General features: G+C 41.2%; 2 protein-coding genes across 3 annotated transcripts in view; both read left to right on the top strand.

The window, feature by feature from the left end:
* Positions 1–13,677, top strand: part of LOC134815976 (uncharacterized) — a 578,562-nt gene that overhangs the window by 374,964 nt on the left and 189,921 nt on the right. The window lies entirely within an intron of this gene.
* The window catches only part of LOC134814641 (bromodomain adjacent to zinc finger domain protein 2B-like), a 54,674-nt gene that overhangs the window by 39,522 nt on the left and 1,475 nt on the right, over positions 1–13,677 (top strand). The window contains exons 16-30 of one of the 2 annotated variants that reach the window (XM_063822797.1): positions 354–437; positions 692–820; positions 1,160–1,291; positions 2,455–2,607; positions 3,299–3,591; positions 4,190–4,355; positions 4,597–4,828; positions 4,964–5,223; positions 5,371–5,728; positions 6,439–6,578; positions 6,833–7,238; positions 7,359–7,812; positions 7,959–8,242; positions 12,842–13,236; positions 13,436–13,591. In XM_063822797.1, coding sequence (XP_063678867.1) covers positions 354–437; positions 692–820; positions 1,160–1,291; positions 2,455–2,607; positions 3,299–3,591; positions 4,190–4,355; positions 4,597–4,828; positions 4,964–5,223; positions 5,371–5,728; positions 6,439–6,578; positions 6,833–7,238; positions 7,359–7,812; positions 7,959–8,242; positions 12,842–13,236; positions 13,436–13,591 — 3,642 coding nt within the window. Of the gene's footprint in view, positions 1–353; positions 438–691; positions 821–1,159; positions 1,292–2,454; positions 2,608–3,298; positions 3,592–4,189; positions 4,356–4,596; positions 4,829–4,963; positions 5,224–5,370; positions 5,729–6,438; positions 6,579–6,832; positions 7,239–7,358; positions 7,813–7,958; positions 8,243–12,841; positions 13,237–13,426; positions 13,592–13,677 lie in introns of both variants that reach the window. The other variant, XM_063822796.1, reaches the window with a different exon arrangement.

The following is a 13,677-nucleotide window of genomic DNA, read 5'->3' as shown; positions in this document are numbered from 1 at the left end:
TGAATAAAACAGCGAGTAAATGATGGATATCTAGTATTTAGTCATAGTCAGACTAAGCCGTTACATCACCCTGCCGTGTTCCCTCAGACTTGTTTCCTCTTGTCATCTTAAATATCATGATTATGGTAATTAATTATGATTTGATCAATCAAGGTTTTGTCGCTATGATGTACAGAGTTGACATGTGAACTCTACCCAATATCTATCCCATTTCTAGTTCAATTAAATTCTACTTATGAATCACATCACTAATTATACGTCACTAATTGGTGACATGATCTGATCACCGTGGGACCCCTTATAATAAGGGTACCAGTAAGTCTGCCTCGCGAATAACGAAGGTTTTGCCGCAGGAGCGTGAGTTACAGAAGCAGCTGATACAGTTACAGGCGCAGTATAATCAGTCACTGGAGGAGCGGAAAGAGAAGGAGGCTATGGTACGTGATATTGTGTAATTAGTAATGGATTATTTAATTAGTAATTGATTAATGAGTATCAGTGATTAAGTAAAGCTCTGATAATTGCAGTGTTGAGTAATGTAGCTGTGAATTTCCTCTAACCCCAGCTACCTCAACAATCCTCCCTTATTTTCTGCATATCCTCAAATCTGTAATTCCACCCTCTTGAGAGACTTCCCCTCTCGTGTTCCCAGGAACTACAGGATATCCAGTTAACCCCTCCATATTTCCAGGAGCTACAAATGCAGTACGCAGAGCGGCTACAGTTGGAAGAGAACAGACTGGTACGCATGGCGCGCGAGGAGCAGGCGCGGCGAGAACAACGCGACCTCGAGATGCAGGTCCTCTCTGTTATCAAGAAGGTCAGTTTTTTATCTGAAGTAAAATCTTGTTGCTAGGCTGTTAAGTGAGCTATTTATTTAGAATTTCCGTCCTTCCCCCTTATTATACCATACAATAAATTTCTACCTCATGAATCAAATACCTTATCTCTTCGAATCAGTACTCCTCACGAACTTGTAACGTCATATTTATCGTACACACGTTCTTACTCCTGCTGTATATAATATTCCTCCGATACTTGGTCACTATTATTAACTGAGGACAGATCTCAAGTTGTTTCATTTTCTGTAGTCAGATTCAAAGCTGTTGGAAATTGCAAACCAGAAAACGTCCCCATCTAACCTTGTCTTTACTCACAGCCGCTGGAAGATCTCGAGTTGACAGACAGTAAGCCCCTTCCAGATTTACCCCGGTTCGAGAACTGTGCGGTGAGCGAGGACGCTTTCGCTGACGTTCTCATGATCGTGGAGTTCCTGCATGCTTTTGGGGAGGTCAGTTCAAGAAATATATTTTAGACTTATTGAATGTAAAATCCGGATTGGAATATTATTTATGAGTCGCATACCTTACTCGGGATTATTATGACCGGGATAAAGTGGTGGGTTTAGGATAATTTCGCCATATTTTTCCCGAACCACATTTTCACCGGTCGTTAATAAACCCGCCTACTCAGCTTTTAGGGTTCCCAAGGGGTATGGGTGCTCATATTTTAATCGTTGTCTTATATTCACTAAAGAAGACTATTGGGACACTTGTTGTAGGTTTTTCGACTTCATTTGGCTAAAATTGCAAAAAATTCACCTTTTTGCCCAATTCTTGTCATATATCCTTATTGTCAAATTTGATTTAAATAGGCCAATTTTTAATTTCTTAGGTATTGACTAGCTCTACATAATGAAATAGGACTCAAAGTAAAAGTAACAGTTAAATTAAAACTTGAATTAATTAAAACTGATGAAAGGGATGATCCAGATGAAGATAACGAAGATGATTAAAACTTATTGGAAGACTAAACAGCTCTCCCTTTATCTTAATATCGATCTGGTTGTTACGCTTCAAATGTTAAAAATTATTTTCCATCTAGTTTGATTAACCACGAGTCATTATTTCTGTCTACTTTGAACAATTATTGATAATTCGACTTGTTTCACAAGTTTTAGCAATGCGAAAATTTCTAAACTTGCTTATCTCTAATAAGGAAATTTACATCTGAGACAAAATTTTTGAATCTAAAATTGAAAGGTTGGACACCGGTAAAATGGCGACCGGGAAAATGTGGTGGGTTTTGAGCAATTTCGCCATATTTTTCCCTAACCATATTTTAACCGGTCGTTAATAAACCCGTCGTAATAATCCCGAGTAAGGTAGTTGAAATGTTTTCTTGGGCAAATTTCTATTGATCCCGTTTGATGCGACAAGGAAAAGGCTCTTATTAAATATAGAAATTACTTAATAGAATTAAATTAGATGTTTTTGCAATGGTGATATAAATAAAGATCTCGTTTTGATAGAAAAAAAGTTACATTTATTACAGGTCACAGTAAGTTAGATCCCTTTCTTAGTCGGGTTCTCTGTAAAAGATAAAGTAGCGTTATACTCATAATGAAGTTTTACAGTGATTTAGTAGTGTATCTATTACAATTAACATTTCCAGATACTTGAGATAGAGAACATACCTACAGTCAACAAGCTGCAGTGTGCTATCCTCAACAACCAGGCTCCTGAAGAAAAGGAGTACTTTATTCAGCTCCTTATTGAGCTCCTTCAAGTTGCTATGAAGGATCCGGGCTTCCCACAGTCCAAAACGGTGTGTAGAATATCACTAACACTTTATTCTCCAAATTCTCAAATTCCCTTTGTTTTTCTGCCCCGGTTTTGTAGCACTGAAACCCCTTGGCCTCTCAAGCACTCCCTGATACGAGGATAATAATTACATCTAGATACAGATAGAATTTGTTCTAAAATTGTGAGGGTGACGAACTCAGATTTACAGTCACGTGACGTCATGGGATTATCACGTGACGTCATCACGTAAACTCATATAATGGATTCGTACTAACCTGGGCGCGTGTAACACTAGCGGTCTCTTAATTACTGGAGTATTGAATCCCTGTGAATACATTCAATCTGAGGAGCAACTACTACCACAAATTATGGGACCTGTCACTATCATTATAACCCTTTTCATTTCACTGTCTGGTATTTCACAGATTTCCCTCTAAAACTGTCTGGTATTTCACGGATTTCTCTCTGAAACTGTCTGTTATTTCACAGATTTCCCTCTAAAACTGTCTGTTATTTCACTGATTTCCCTCTAAAACTGTCTGTTATTTCACAGATTTCCCCCTAAAACTGTCTGTTATTTCACTGATTTCCCCCTAAAACTGTCTGTTATTTCACAGATTTCCCTCTAAAACTGTCTGTTATTTCACAGATTTCCCCCTAAAACTGTCTGTTATTTCACAGATTTCCCTCTAAAACTGTCTGTTATTTCACAGCCGAAGACAGCAACAGGGCAGAGTCTGACAGCAGTGCAACTCTCAGAGAACACCCTGACGGAGGTTGTCAGGTTGTACCAGATAGCTACTACCTGGGAGGACGAGGACAGTCTTATTACCATGCAGACAGTTCCTGTTTGGTGCCTGAAACCCTCTCAGAAAGCCTCTCTCATGGGACACATCTGTAACGAGCTGCTCAGTAGTTCCCTGGTGGCCACCAAACTAGACGATAGTCAGACGGAAATAGATAATTTGAGGAAAGAGAAGTGGAATCTGGAATGTCAGATAAGAAAGTGAGTCATTATTACGGTATTAGGTAATCACGCTGCCGGAATTTGTGGGGGTTCCCTTCAAGAAAATTGTATCGCTACTTACAATATCCGCTGTAGGGTTTCGTCTCTAAGTACTGCGCTATGTTCGCTGTGCATCTCAGGGATTCCGAATCCGAACTCACAGAATTTCAGGGATACTTTGAATTTTTAGTATTGTTGTGAAATAAAGTTCTGTCTCTTTACAACGAATATCTTAATTAGTGTGAGAGTGTAACCAAGTAAAATAAAGTAAAGAAAGATTTCTCACAAAACCTCCCAACATAACTTCACCATGTCGTTTAAACCTCAAAAAACCTCACCGTACCTACTAAACCTCACCAAACCTCACCGTACCTACTAAACCTCACAAAACCTCACCGTACCTACTAAACCTCACAAAACCTCACCGTACCTACTAAACCTCACAAAACCTCACCGTACCTACTAAACCTCACCGTACCTACTATACCTCACCAAACCTCACCGTACCTACTAAACCTCACCAAACCTCACCGTACCTACTAAACCTCACCAAACCTCACCGTACCTACTAAACCTCACCAAAGGTCTCACTCCCCAGGATAAGACTGCTAGAAGCCCGACCAGATAATGATCTAGACAACAGGAGCACGTCCACCACCACACCCCAACCTAAAGAGAGCACCCCTCCAACTGATCCTAAGAAGAAGGAGTCTGACGAGGAGGAGAACGAGGTTGAGGTACCGGTAGAGGAGACAGTTGATATGGTAAGAGTAGCCACATTACAACTCCTGTTATTGAGTCATTTCCCAGTTTCTATATTACATAATTTCCTGTGTTCCTAAATAGCATATTGCTTCATTTCTTACAATAATTGACCTGAGACCTTTCTAAGATTTTGTGGCTCTCTTTCAACCTCAGTTGTTATCCGTACCATTTGTTAGTTCCTTGTCCAGCTGTTATCACATGCTCCCTGAGTAGTCTAACCCTTCTCTCCCCTCTCTCCAGAACACTCCAATAAACTACCTACCCACCGAGAACATGTCTACTGAAGAGCTGGATAAGTACTACCAGAAACTAACAAAGAAGCACACCCTGATGAGTAGCGAGATAGTGAAGTGTGGCAGTGCTCTGAGGACCATGCCGCTGGGACAGGACAGGTACCGGAGGCAGTACTGGCTGTTGGGCCATGCTGGAGGTGTTTACGTTGAGGGACTCAACAGAAAACGCAGATTTATTGGTAAGTATTTGAATTTTTCATGTTTTTATATCTGTTATTTCTTGAGAATTATCTAGCCTTGTTTGTAATTCTGATTTTAGTTGGATTGTTGTATCCCCGCTAATGTCTCCAACTGACATGACCCTCCTCTCGTAGAACTAGAAATGGATAAGATAAGCTACAACGCACCCAGTTCTGAAGAGATAAAACTCCTAAACTACGCGGAGCAGCGCCAGCAGCAAGGTCTGGACCTTCTTGGAGGAATGAGCCCCTCTTCCTCATCAGCTAAAATCCCTGTAGCAGTTGCTGCAAGCTCCAATAACCACATCATCAACACTGTGGCTAAGCGGGGCAGGCCCCCTAAAGCCAGGAGCACTGTTGATAATACCAGGATTGAGCAGCTCATCCAGCATCAGGTGCGTACTGGGCCCGTACTGGGGCCTGGAGGTGCTGTTTTTAAGAAATATGCTCGTATTAGTAGAATCAGATATGATAATGCGAGTTTTGCTAAGTTCAGTTTATGTTATGATTAACTTTGTAAGCTAACAATAAATCTCTCCCAGCAAGCACAGCAGAATCTCGAGAAGCTGCTACAAGCTAACGCAGCTGAGGAGCTACAAAAGATGCTGCTGAAGGGTCAGATGAATGGTGGCTCAACGGCCGCTGCCACCGCCCAGCAACCTAAACCCCGACCCTGGTTCAACCTGTTACCCCGGCAACCCTGTGCCACCGCCACGACTAAACTCTCCGACTTGAAGGCTCACCTGGAGGCAGCGGAACGGGAGAGGATCATGTCCCAGATTCAGGTTGCCCTGCAGGGTAACTCCCAGCTGTCTCAACTATCTCAGATGTTTGGAGGACAGATCACCCCTGAACTCCTCATGATTTACTCCAACCCTCAGTTACTACAACAGCTCACCGGTATGTTGCAAATGTGTGTCACATTTTAACCCTAATATAATTTCTTAGAATGTGCTTCTGTGAATCTAAGAGAAACAAAATATTTTCCCCATCGTTTAAACAGAAACTAAAGCCTGCTATCTGCTGCAAAGCTCGACCAGTGTAAACCTCATCATTATATTCGTGACTGTTGTACCTTGAACGTAACGCGGACAATAACAAACTCGCCCGAACAGTTTCCAATTTTTCAATACCTACACGCAGAGAATGTAACTAGCCATAATAATTTTCATATTTAGAACTTACCATCTGCATAATTTGCATATTTCAAATTCATCATCTTGCCGTGATCATGAGTATCAGCGTTATTTTTGTTTGGTAACTTTCTCCCCGAAGTACACACTGCAAATGATATTATTCACCTCGCACTTTGTCTTGAGTCACAGCAGAAATATACCATTAATATTATTCTATCCTGTTCATTACCCTCTGTGTCACGTGTTAAGTGTACAACACATTATACATCTGTTTTATACATCTGTAAGTCAATGATGTCAATTGTCATGAGTCATCACTCGTCAATACCACATTGCCATTCATAAGTAAGGTACGTTAATAATCCCATATTTGGTCAGCGAATCGATACAAGATTACCCTATCATACCATATAAGGTAATGATGCTGTAATCACATAATTAATTAATCGCATAATTAATTGATTACTCCATTAGGTGGGAACGCGAACCAGCAGTTAGCGCAGGTAGCACAGCTTCAGCAGCTGATTGGATCTCAGCAAGTTTCACAAGAACAACAGATGGCACTTCAGTTACTGTTACAACAACAGGCTGCTCAGCTTATGATCGCTCAACAGGTAAGAGAAAGAGAAAGAGAAAGTAAATCTGCCATCTTTCATTTTCTTTTATTCCCAGAATTCTGACCACTTTCAGTTAACTCTTTATTCATTCATATAAATACCGTTTTTCTTCTCAGCAACTATTTCCTGAGAAATTAAACGATAGTAATAAACCTTGCTTCATGGTATCCGGATTGTAATTATCCGTGTTGTGACGTTTGCTACCTGCTAGGCTCTCCCCAGCACAGAACTATCAAACTGCCTAATTTCAGCAAGAGCTCGCACTGCGACAGGCAGGTGTGCACCCAGTAGTGGCAGCCTTGTACGCTCAACAGATACTAAACAACGGAGACAACAAGACTGTGGAAGCGAAGCAGCAGGAACTGCTCCTCCACGCTCTGCTAGCTCAGCAGAACGACCCTAAGCAGCAGCAGGTGCTGTTACAAAGTCTGCTGACACAACAGAACTTGGTGCAGCAACAGGCTATACTGCAAGCCATCCTCTCGCAGGCGGAGCCTAAGGAACAGCAGGCTATCCTGCAGCTGTTAGCATCTCAGCAGACTGAAGCTGGACAACAGCAGATATTGTTGCAGCTCCTGGCGGCTTCTCAGCAGAATGCCATCGAGAAGAAGGATATTGGAGCTCTTCAGAAACTACAGCTCGTAGCTCAGCTAGCTAGTAAGTTTCTTACTGGTCTCAAACAACTTACAGCTGGAATTTAATTGTAATCTTTAAAATGTTTGGTTGACTTGTTGAGATGGCACACGCGATTGTAAGCTAACGAATGCAAATTTTCAGGATTAGAAGAGATGGCAGGCCAACAACAGCAACAACAACAGCAACAGAACGTCCCCTCTACTTCAGGAGTGAAGCAGGAGGAGGAGACTACAGCAAGACAGAGCCCCGCCATTAACCCCGTCACTAACTCCCCCGCCTCCACCAACCTATCCCTACCTATTGAGAATCCTTTAGAACGAGCTAGCCCAGCTGTTTCCCACCACTCCCCTGCTCGGGCTAGCCCTGCTCTCAACTCCAGCGCTAGAGCCAGTCCTGTAACAGTATCCAGTCCAGTAGCCGTAGCCGCCAGTCCCGCCGCCGCCGCTAGTCCCGCCGCCGTCAGAGCTAGTCCAGCTGCCGAAGCAAGTCCTGCGCCCCCCGCCAGATCAAGCCCCATCTCAGTTTCTAGTCCTAAAGCTAGTGACACTAAATGTGAAGACATGTCCGAAAGTCCCAGGCCCCCACAGTCAGCCAGGTGATTATACAATAACTCAATGTCTGATCACCAATAATTTAGTTCTTTAATTCTGCTCCTAGTATTCACTGTGTAAACGGCGTATACAATAATGTACTAGAACACCTCTCTGGTTTTCTCAAAGCTCACAACCTCGTACGTTTCAGTCCCGCAGGCAACTCCTTTGGAGTCGAATCCAAAGAAGAAAACGCCCCGACCCCCCAGTCAACCGAGGAAGAATCAATGGAAACATCGGACGATGTTCTACGATTGAACGACATACCAGAGTCGTGTCAGAAGGGTTGGTGGAGGGTGACATCCCAGGCGACCATCAGACAGATCCTGCTGAACCTCAATTCTCGGGGTATCAGGGAGAGGAACCTACAGAAGCAGTTTCACAAAAACCTAAACGATTCTAAAGAATTGCTCAAGACGATGCCTAATGATCAAGGTGAATTGAAACATGGAATTTGTAGATTTAAATTGAAATAAAACTGTAACTCATCTGAAACACAAGAAAATATTCTAAAAGGAATTTACTTATATTTTTTCTCCATTTGTTCAAGATATCAAGAAATGCATCTTGCCTGAATTAGATCTCTGTGGATCTCGTTCAACTTAAGATGCACAGATTAATAAGGCAGCCCTCCACTTGCGTGCCCCGCTTATGGGTAACGCACTCTAATGGCCGTCTACAAACTAACATTTTTATAACAACTGAACAAGAAAATAATATATAAACAGTTTAAACTTATTATCAATGAATATCCTTCGTAATATTCATGCACTCAAACGATGAAGGACGGGGCAACACCATCCCGCGACCCCTGAATTTCATATATATTCTCATTAATCGGAACAACATAGTCAGCGTGTACATACATCTCCGCAACATCATTGTTCCAGTTAACCCTGGTATCCATCGGGTGCACATCTCGTCTTCTCCTCATGCTCCCTCTAATATCAAGCCTCCTAATGTTATCTCTCTTACAGTAACATATAGTACCTAAAACAAGTAGAGTTCCAATACCTCCAGCTATCATCACTGTGTTTAGTTGGGACTGCAGTGAGCAGTTCTCTGTGCCATCACACTTTATACATGTCTTGTTGAACAATGTCTGTCCGTCTGTACATTTGTAACAAACATCAGAACCTGGAGGAGCGGTCTGTCCCTCCGGACACGTGCTACATTCCATATTACCCACTTTACTAAAGTGGTTTTCAGGGCACATATCACAGGATCCTGATACATTCTGCACATACCCGGCTTGGCAGAAACACGTTGTTGAGTTAGGGGGAGCAGTAGTGTTTCCTAGACAGGGTCTACAGGATATAGCATCAGATTGAGTGCTGTAGAAGTCCTCTGGACACGTTTCACACGTGCTCCTGGTAAAATTCCAGAACATTCCGGGGCTGCACGTGCAGAATGTTTGGTCTGTGGAGGTTGATTGGTTGACTGAGCACGGCTTGCATTCCATGTTAGAACCGTAGCTATAGTAACCCTCACCACAGCTCTCACATGTTCCCTTGACTGTCTTGTACATTCCGGGGACACATACACAGTCTTCTGCTCTGTAATCAAACTGGCTGTTCTCAAGGCAGCGCTTACAGCCTGATTTAGTCACGTGACTACCATTGTTACATTTACAAGAAAGGAACATGAAGTCTTCCCTTTCGCAGCTAACAGTTTCATTGCTGTATGAGCATGTATACCCACACTCAAGTTTTCTATATCGAGCCATGTATGGAAAATCGTCGTCCATGAGCGATGTCCACTTATAGTCAGCCTTAGATATGGTGTCATAAATATCTTTATCGTCGAATCCTAGCTGAAGGCAAATGTATTTCCCAGTGTCTGGTTGTTGAGATGCTCTGCTACTACTAGAACCATTTTCTTCTTGGTAGACGTATAGGTTATCAGATTCTTTTCTGCATACTGTACCCTTGATATACTGTGACTGATCAACAGAATCAACCAATAGTATTCCCTCTGAAGGTTCCCCACTTTGAGTGTTCCATAGTGTGAAGCTCAGCTTGTCTGAGGATATTTATTGTCGTGGAAAGAGTAACTAAATTATACATTTATGTTTTGAATATAATTGACCTTCGGCAAGCCATCCTGATTATTTTGACACCTGACGGCTTTTTATATTTATAAATCGACTTGCAGACGCTAAATTTATCTATAACCAATTGCTATTATCATTTTTTATTCCTGTTGCTAATGGAGTATGTTCTAAAAAGACAATTGTTTGCAAAACATGGCCAACATAATTTGTTCTCTTTAGTATGAAAATGAAACTTTTCTTACCTCTGCAATGTAGGAAAACTTGTTTGTCCTTTTTTGAACAAACCCCCACTTGAAGGTTACATTCTCCAAACGATTGGGGATCGTTTGGGCAGCTTGCAAAATAAATATCGTTCAGAAGATATGACCAAGCATCCCTAGTTTCCCAAAATATCGCTCCATCCATATTTAGTGTTCTGCAAATCATGTCTGCTATTTGGTCGCTGAAGTTGTCATCACAAACTTTATATTGCTGAAATGAAAAGCATTGATGAAATAACAATGTTATCAAAGGAAATTGACTCTAATGATCAAATCAATAGAATACCATCCTAATGGTTTTACTCTTATTTTATTTTGATAACGGTAAAACAATACAAAAAAACAATACAATTTTATCTGTAGCTGCTCTAGGATGGTTTGGCTAAAACAGAATTGTTCCCATTTGGTAAGCGTTCGTTATAAGTTAAAATCGAAGCGATTTTCTTCATTAGAAAACACTGTGTTTTGTCGTCAACAATTATTAGCTTATCAAAGTTTACATCCTTTCTGTTCATTACAAAATTTTCGTGAATTCTGTACCTCGACGGAACTCATGGACGCTATGTTGGCGATGGTCATATACAACATCCCAGGATTGGATATTTCTGCTGTCTCACTATCCACCATTCGCAGCATTCTACCTGTTGGATTTGTAAAAGTTCATCTTACTGTGTCATGAAAACCACTGGCGAAGATGGTGCGTCCATCTAAACATACTGTGAAATCACTTATTATAACTCGTTAAGATTATACTTACAGAGACCAGTCTGTTTATCAAACGCTCCATCAAGAGGGCATTCGTTACATCCGCTCCCCGTATCAAACCTACCATAAGTACAGTCACAAGATATAGTAACGTAGTTCTGCTGATCACCTTGGCAACTCGGCGTTTCCTGATCACCCTGGCAACCGTGCTGATCACCCTGGCAACCGTACGTTTGCGTATTAAAGCTACATTCCTTGTCCTCACAGTTAATATCGTACAGTAATGACGGGTAATGTGCAGCAAACCAATACCACGGATTATCTTCTACCAGTCTCACTTCTCGTAGTATATCATAGCCTAGTTGCTTGCAGATATAGTTCCCTGTTTTAGTAGAAATAGAGATGGGCTGTTCATCTTTTAAAGCTTTCTGGCAAACGGGCCCAAACGTTTTGGTTAAATCCTGTCTTGCCATTAGCAAACCCCAGCTATTACTCTTCCTGTAGTTATAATCCCCATCATACGTCCCATCCCAGAGGAAAAAATCCGTGTTATCTGAGGAAATGTTATTAGAATGAAAATATCATGTTGTATATTATATTTCTTTGTAATAGATGTTATGCCGCTCCGACATGGTTAACCACCTTCCTTGTGTTGTTGGTTAATCATATGAGCGGGATAGAAATACCTCATTTCATTGCATTTTCATTTCATGATTATAACTAAAACTTCAACCCATGCTGATAAGGGAGTGAAACCAAGTGTTTACAAGATTTAACTATGTCTTAACGTGGGTAGTTGTGATTTGTTTGCTATATTGTTTTGACACGTGACAATAATTGGCTAATAAGCTTGCAACATTCACCGATCAAATCACTGTCAAGTGACAAAAACTTACATTACATAGTTAAGCTGAATATTCTTACCCTGACAATGTAGTACTTAACCAGGTAACCAGGTAACCTGGATACCTGGTTACCTGGTTACCTGGTTTAGCTAAATAGTCTTACCCTGACAATGTAGTACTGCTAAATTATATAAAAAATTTGCATTTTTAAGACATGGCCTTGCTCCGCTTATGCTGCAATCCAGTAAAGTTTCTGCGTCTTCTTCACATGTCCCGACTATCAAATCTCCACTAGAAGTAGTGAAAGAAGAGTTTGACCAGGATATAGCCCCCCTGTAGTCAGCACTCTTACATGCTAAGTCAGCTTTCTTGTCAGAGAAATTATCACCGCACACATAATGTTTATCAGCATAGGATATTAAATCTTGGATAAACAACAACCCAGGATTATCTGTCAGCATTATCGTGTACTCTCCAAGACAACCTAAAATTACACATGATAATAGCTGTGTGCAATGTCACTAACCCAATATACTCAAGCAATCGTTTATAATGGTTATATCAGTTTCATTAACGTCACCCCGATACCAAATGATCCAAAAGAAACCATTATTTAAGATATTAAGTAATACCTGCAAATAGCAAGGCAACACAAGTTATCAACATTTTAATTTCTTCCACTAAACAGAATACCGACGAACATGTTGAAGAGTGATCATTGTGATCACGATTCTTACATTGTTGTTTTTCTCCATGTTCACTGCCAAAACGTTTCCTTACGTAGGCTGTGTGATTTCTCCTGCAGTTTTTCCTGTTCTTCTCTTATAATACCGTCACGCATTTAGTTAAAAACAGGCAGTTAAATACGCAGCATTTCTAAACTGAAGTCACTGAAGTGTTACTAATTTGCATTCCCTCCACATTTACTGTGAAACAAACACTTCATGTTTGGTTTCCAGATGTTAGTGTAACATATTTGTGTAACATATTTGTGTAACATATTTGTGTAACATATTTGTGTAACATATTTGTGTAACATATTTGTGTAACATATTTGTGTAACATATTTGTGTAACATATTTGTGTAACATATTTGTGTAACATATTTGTGTAACATATTTGTGTAACATATTTGTGTAACATATTTGTGTAACATATTTGTCCCCTTCAGAACCCAAAGTACCAGGCTGTCCGTACACGGACAAGATAGACCGGACTAAAGAGGGAGAAGAAGAAGCAAGTCACGTGCTACCCTTCCAGGAGGGAGACGATGCTCCAGACCCTAAGGGCCAACTTGAGGTAGCACGTCAAGTGTTCCGGAACCTAGAGGCGTTCAAAGAGAAAGTGCTGCGAGGGAGTCTGCAAACAAAGGACTGTAAGCTCCACTTCAACTCTCTGAGTCCAGATGCGGACAAGGACGTCGCTGCTAGTTTCGATACAAACAGGGCTGTTCTGTTAGCCTGTAAAACCTTACTGTTAGAGTTAGAGGCCTCTATAGAGGCCCGGTACATGAAACCACCTCTGAAGTCCCATCACCCTGGTCTAGCTCCCAACACCGACGAAGAGGTCATTTTCTGATTACTTTACAATCGCCTGATCGATCAAACTTTTCTAACGTCCTCATAATTTTATTAGATAACTTTTCTAACGTCCTCATAATTTTATCTCTAAGCTTTTTCTTTATTACAACCTAATGTTGGTATTTGTTGTACGCTTGATTAAGGCTGAAGCTGGCTAAGCCAGTAACTCACTTTAGGAACCACAGGAGGCGAGAGAGCACCCGACCCGTATCCCCCCTGGTCTGAGAGCTTGGAGAGCGGCGGTGGAGGTAGCCGAGAACCCATCCCAACTTAGCATCTGCGTGGAACAGTTACAAGCTTGTATAGCCTGGGATAAGAGCATCATGAAAGTGTACTGCCAGGTTAGTCAACTAGAATAATATGTACTTTTTGTGCTCCTTCCCTTTGTTCAATTATCTTAAGTAATATAAAAGTGGTGATATAATCC

The sequence above is a fragment of the Bolinopsis microptera genome, chromosome 5 (assembly GCF_026151205.1).
Source record: "Bolinopsis microptera isolate Bmic1 chromosome 5, MBARI_Bmic_1.0, whole genome shotgun sequence".
Classification (NCBI taxonomy): Eukaryota; Metazoa; Ctenophora; class Tentaculata; order Lobata; family Bolinopsidae; genus Bolinopsis; species Bolinopsis microptera.
This window is presented reverse-complemented; position numbering and strand designations above follow the sequence as displayed.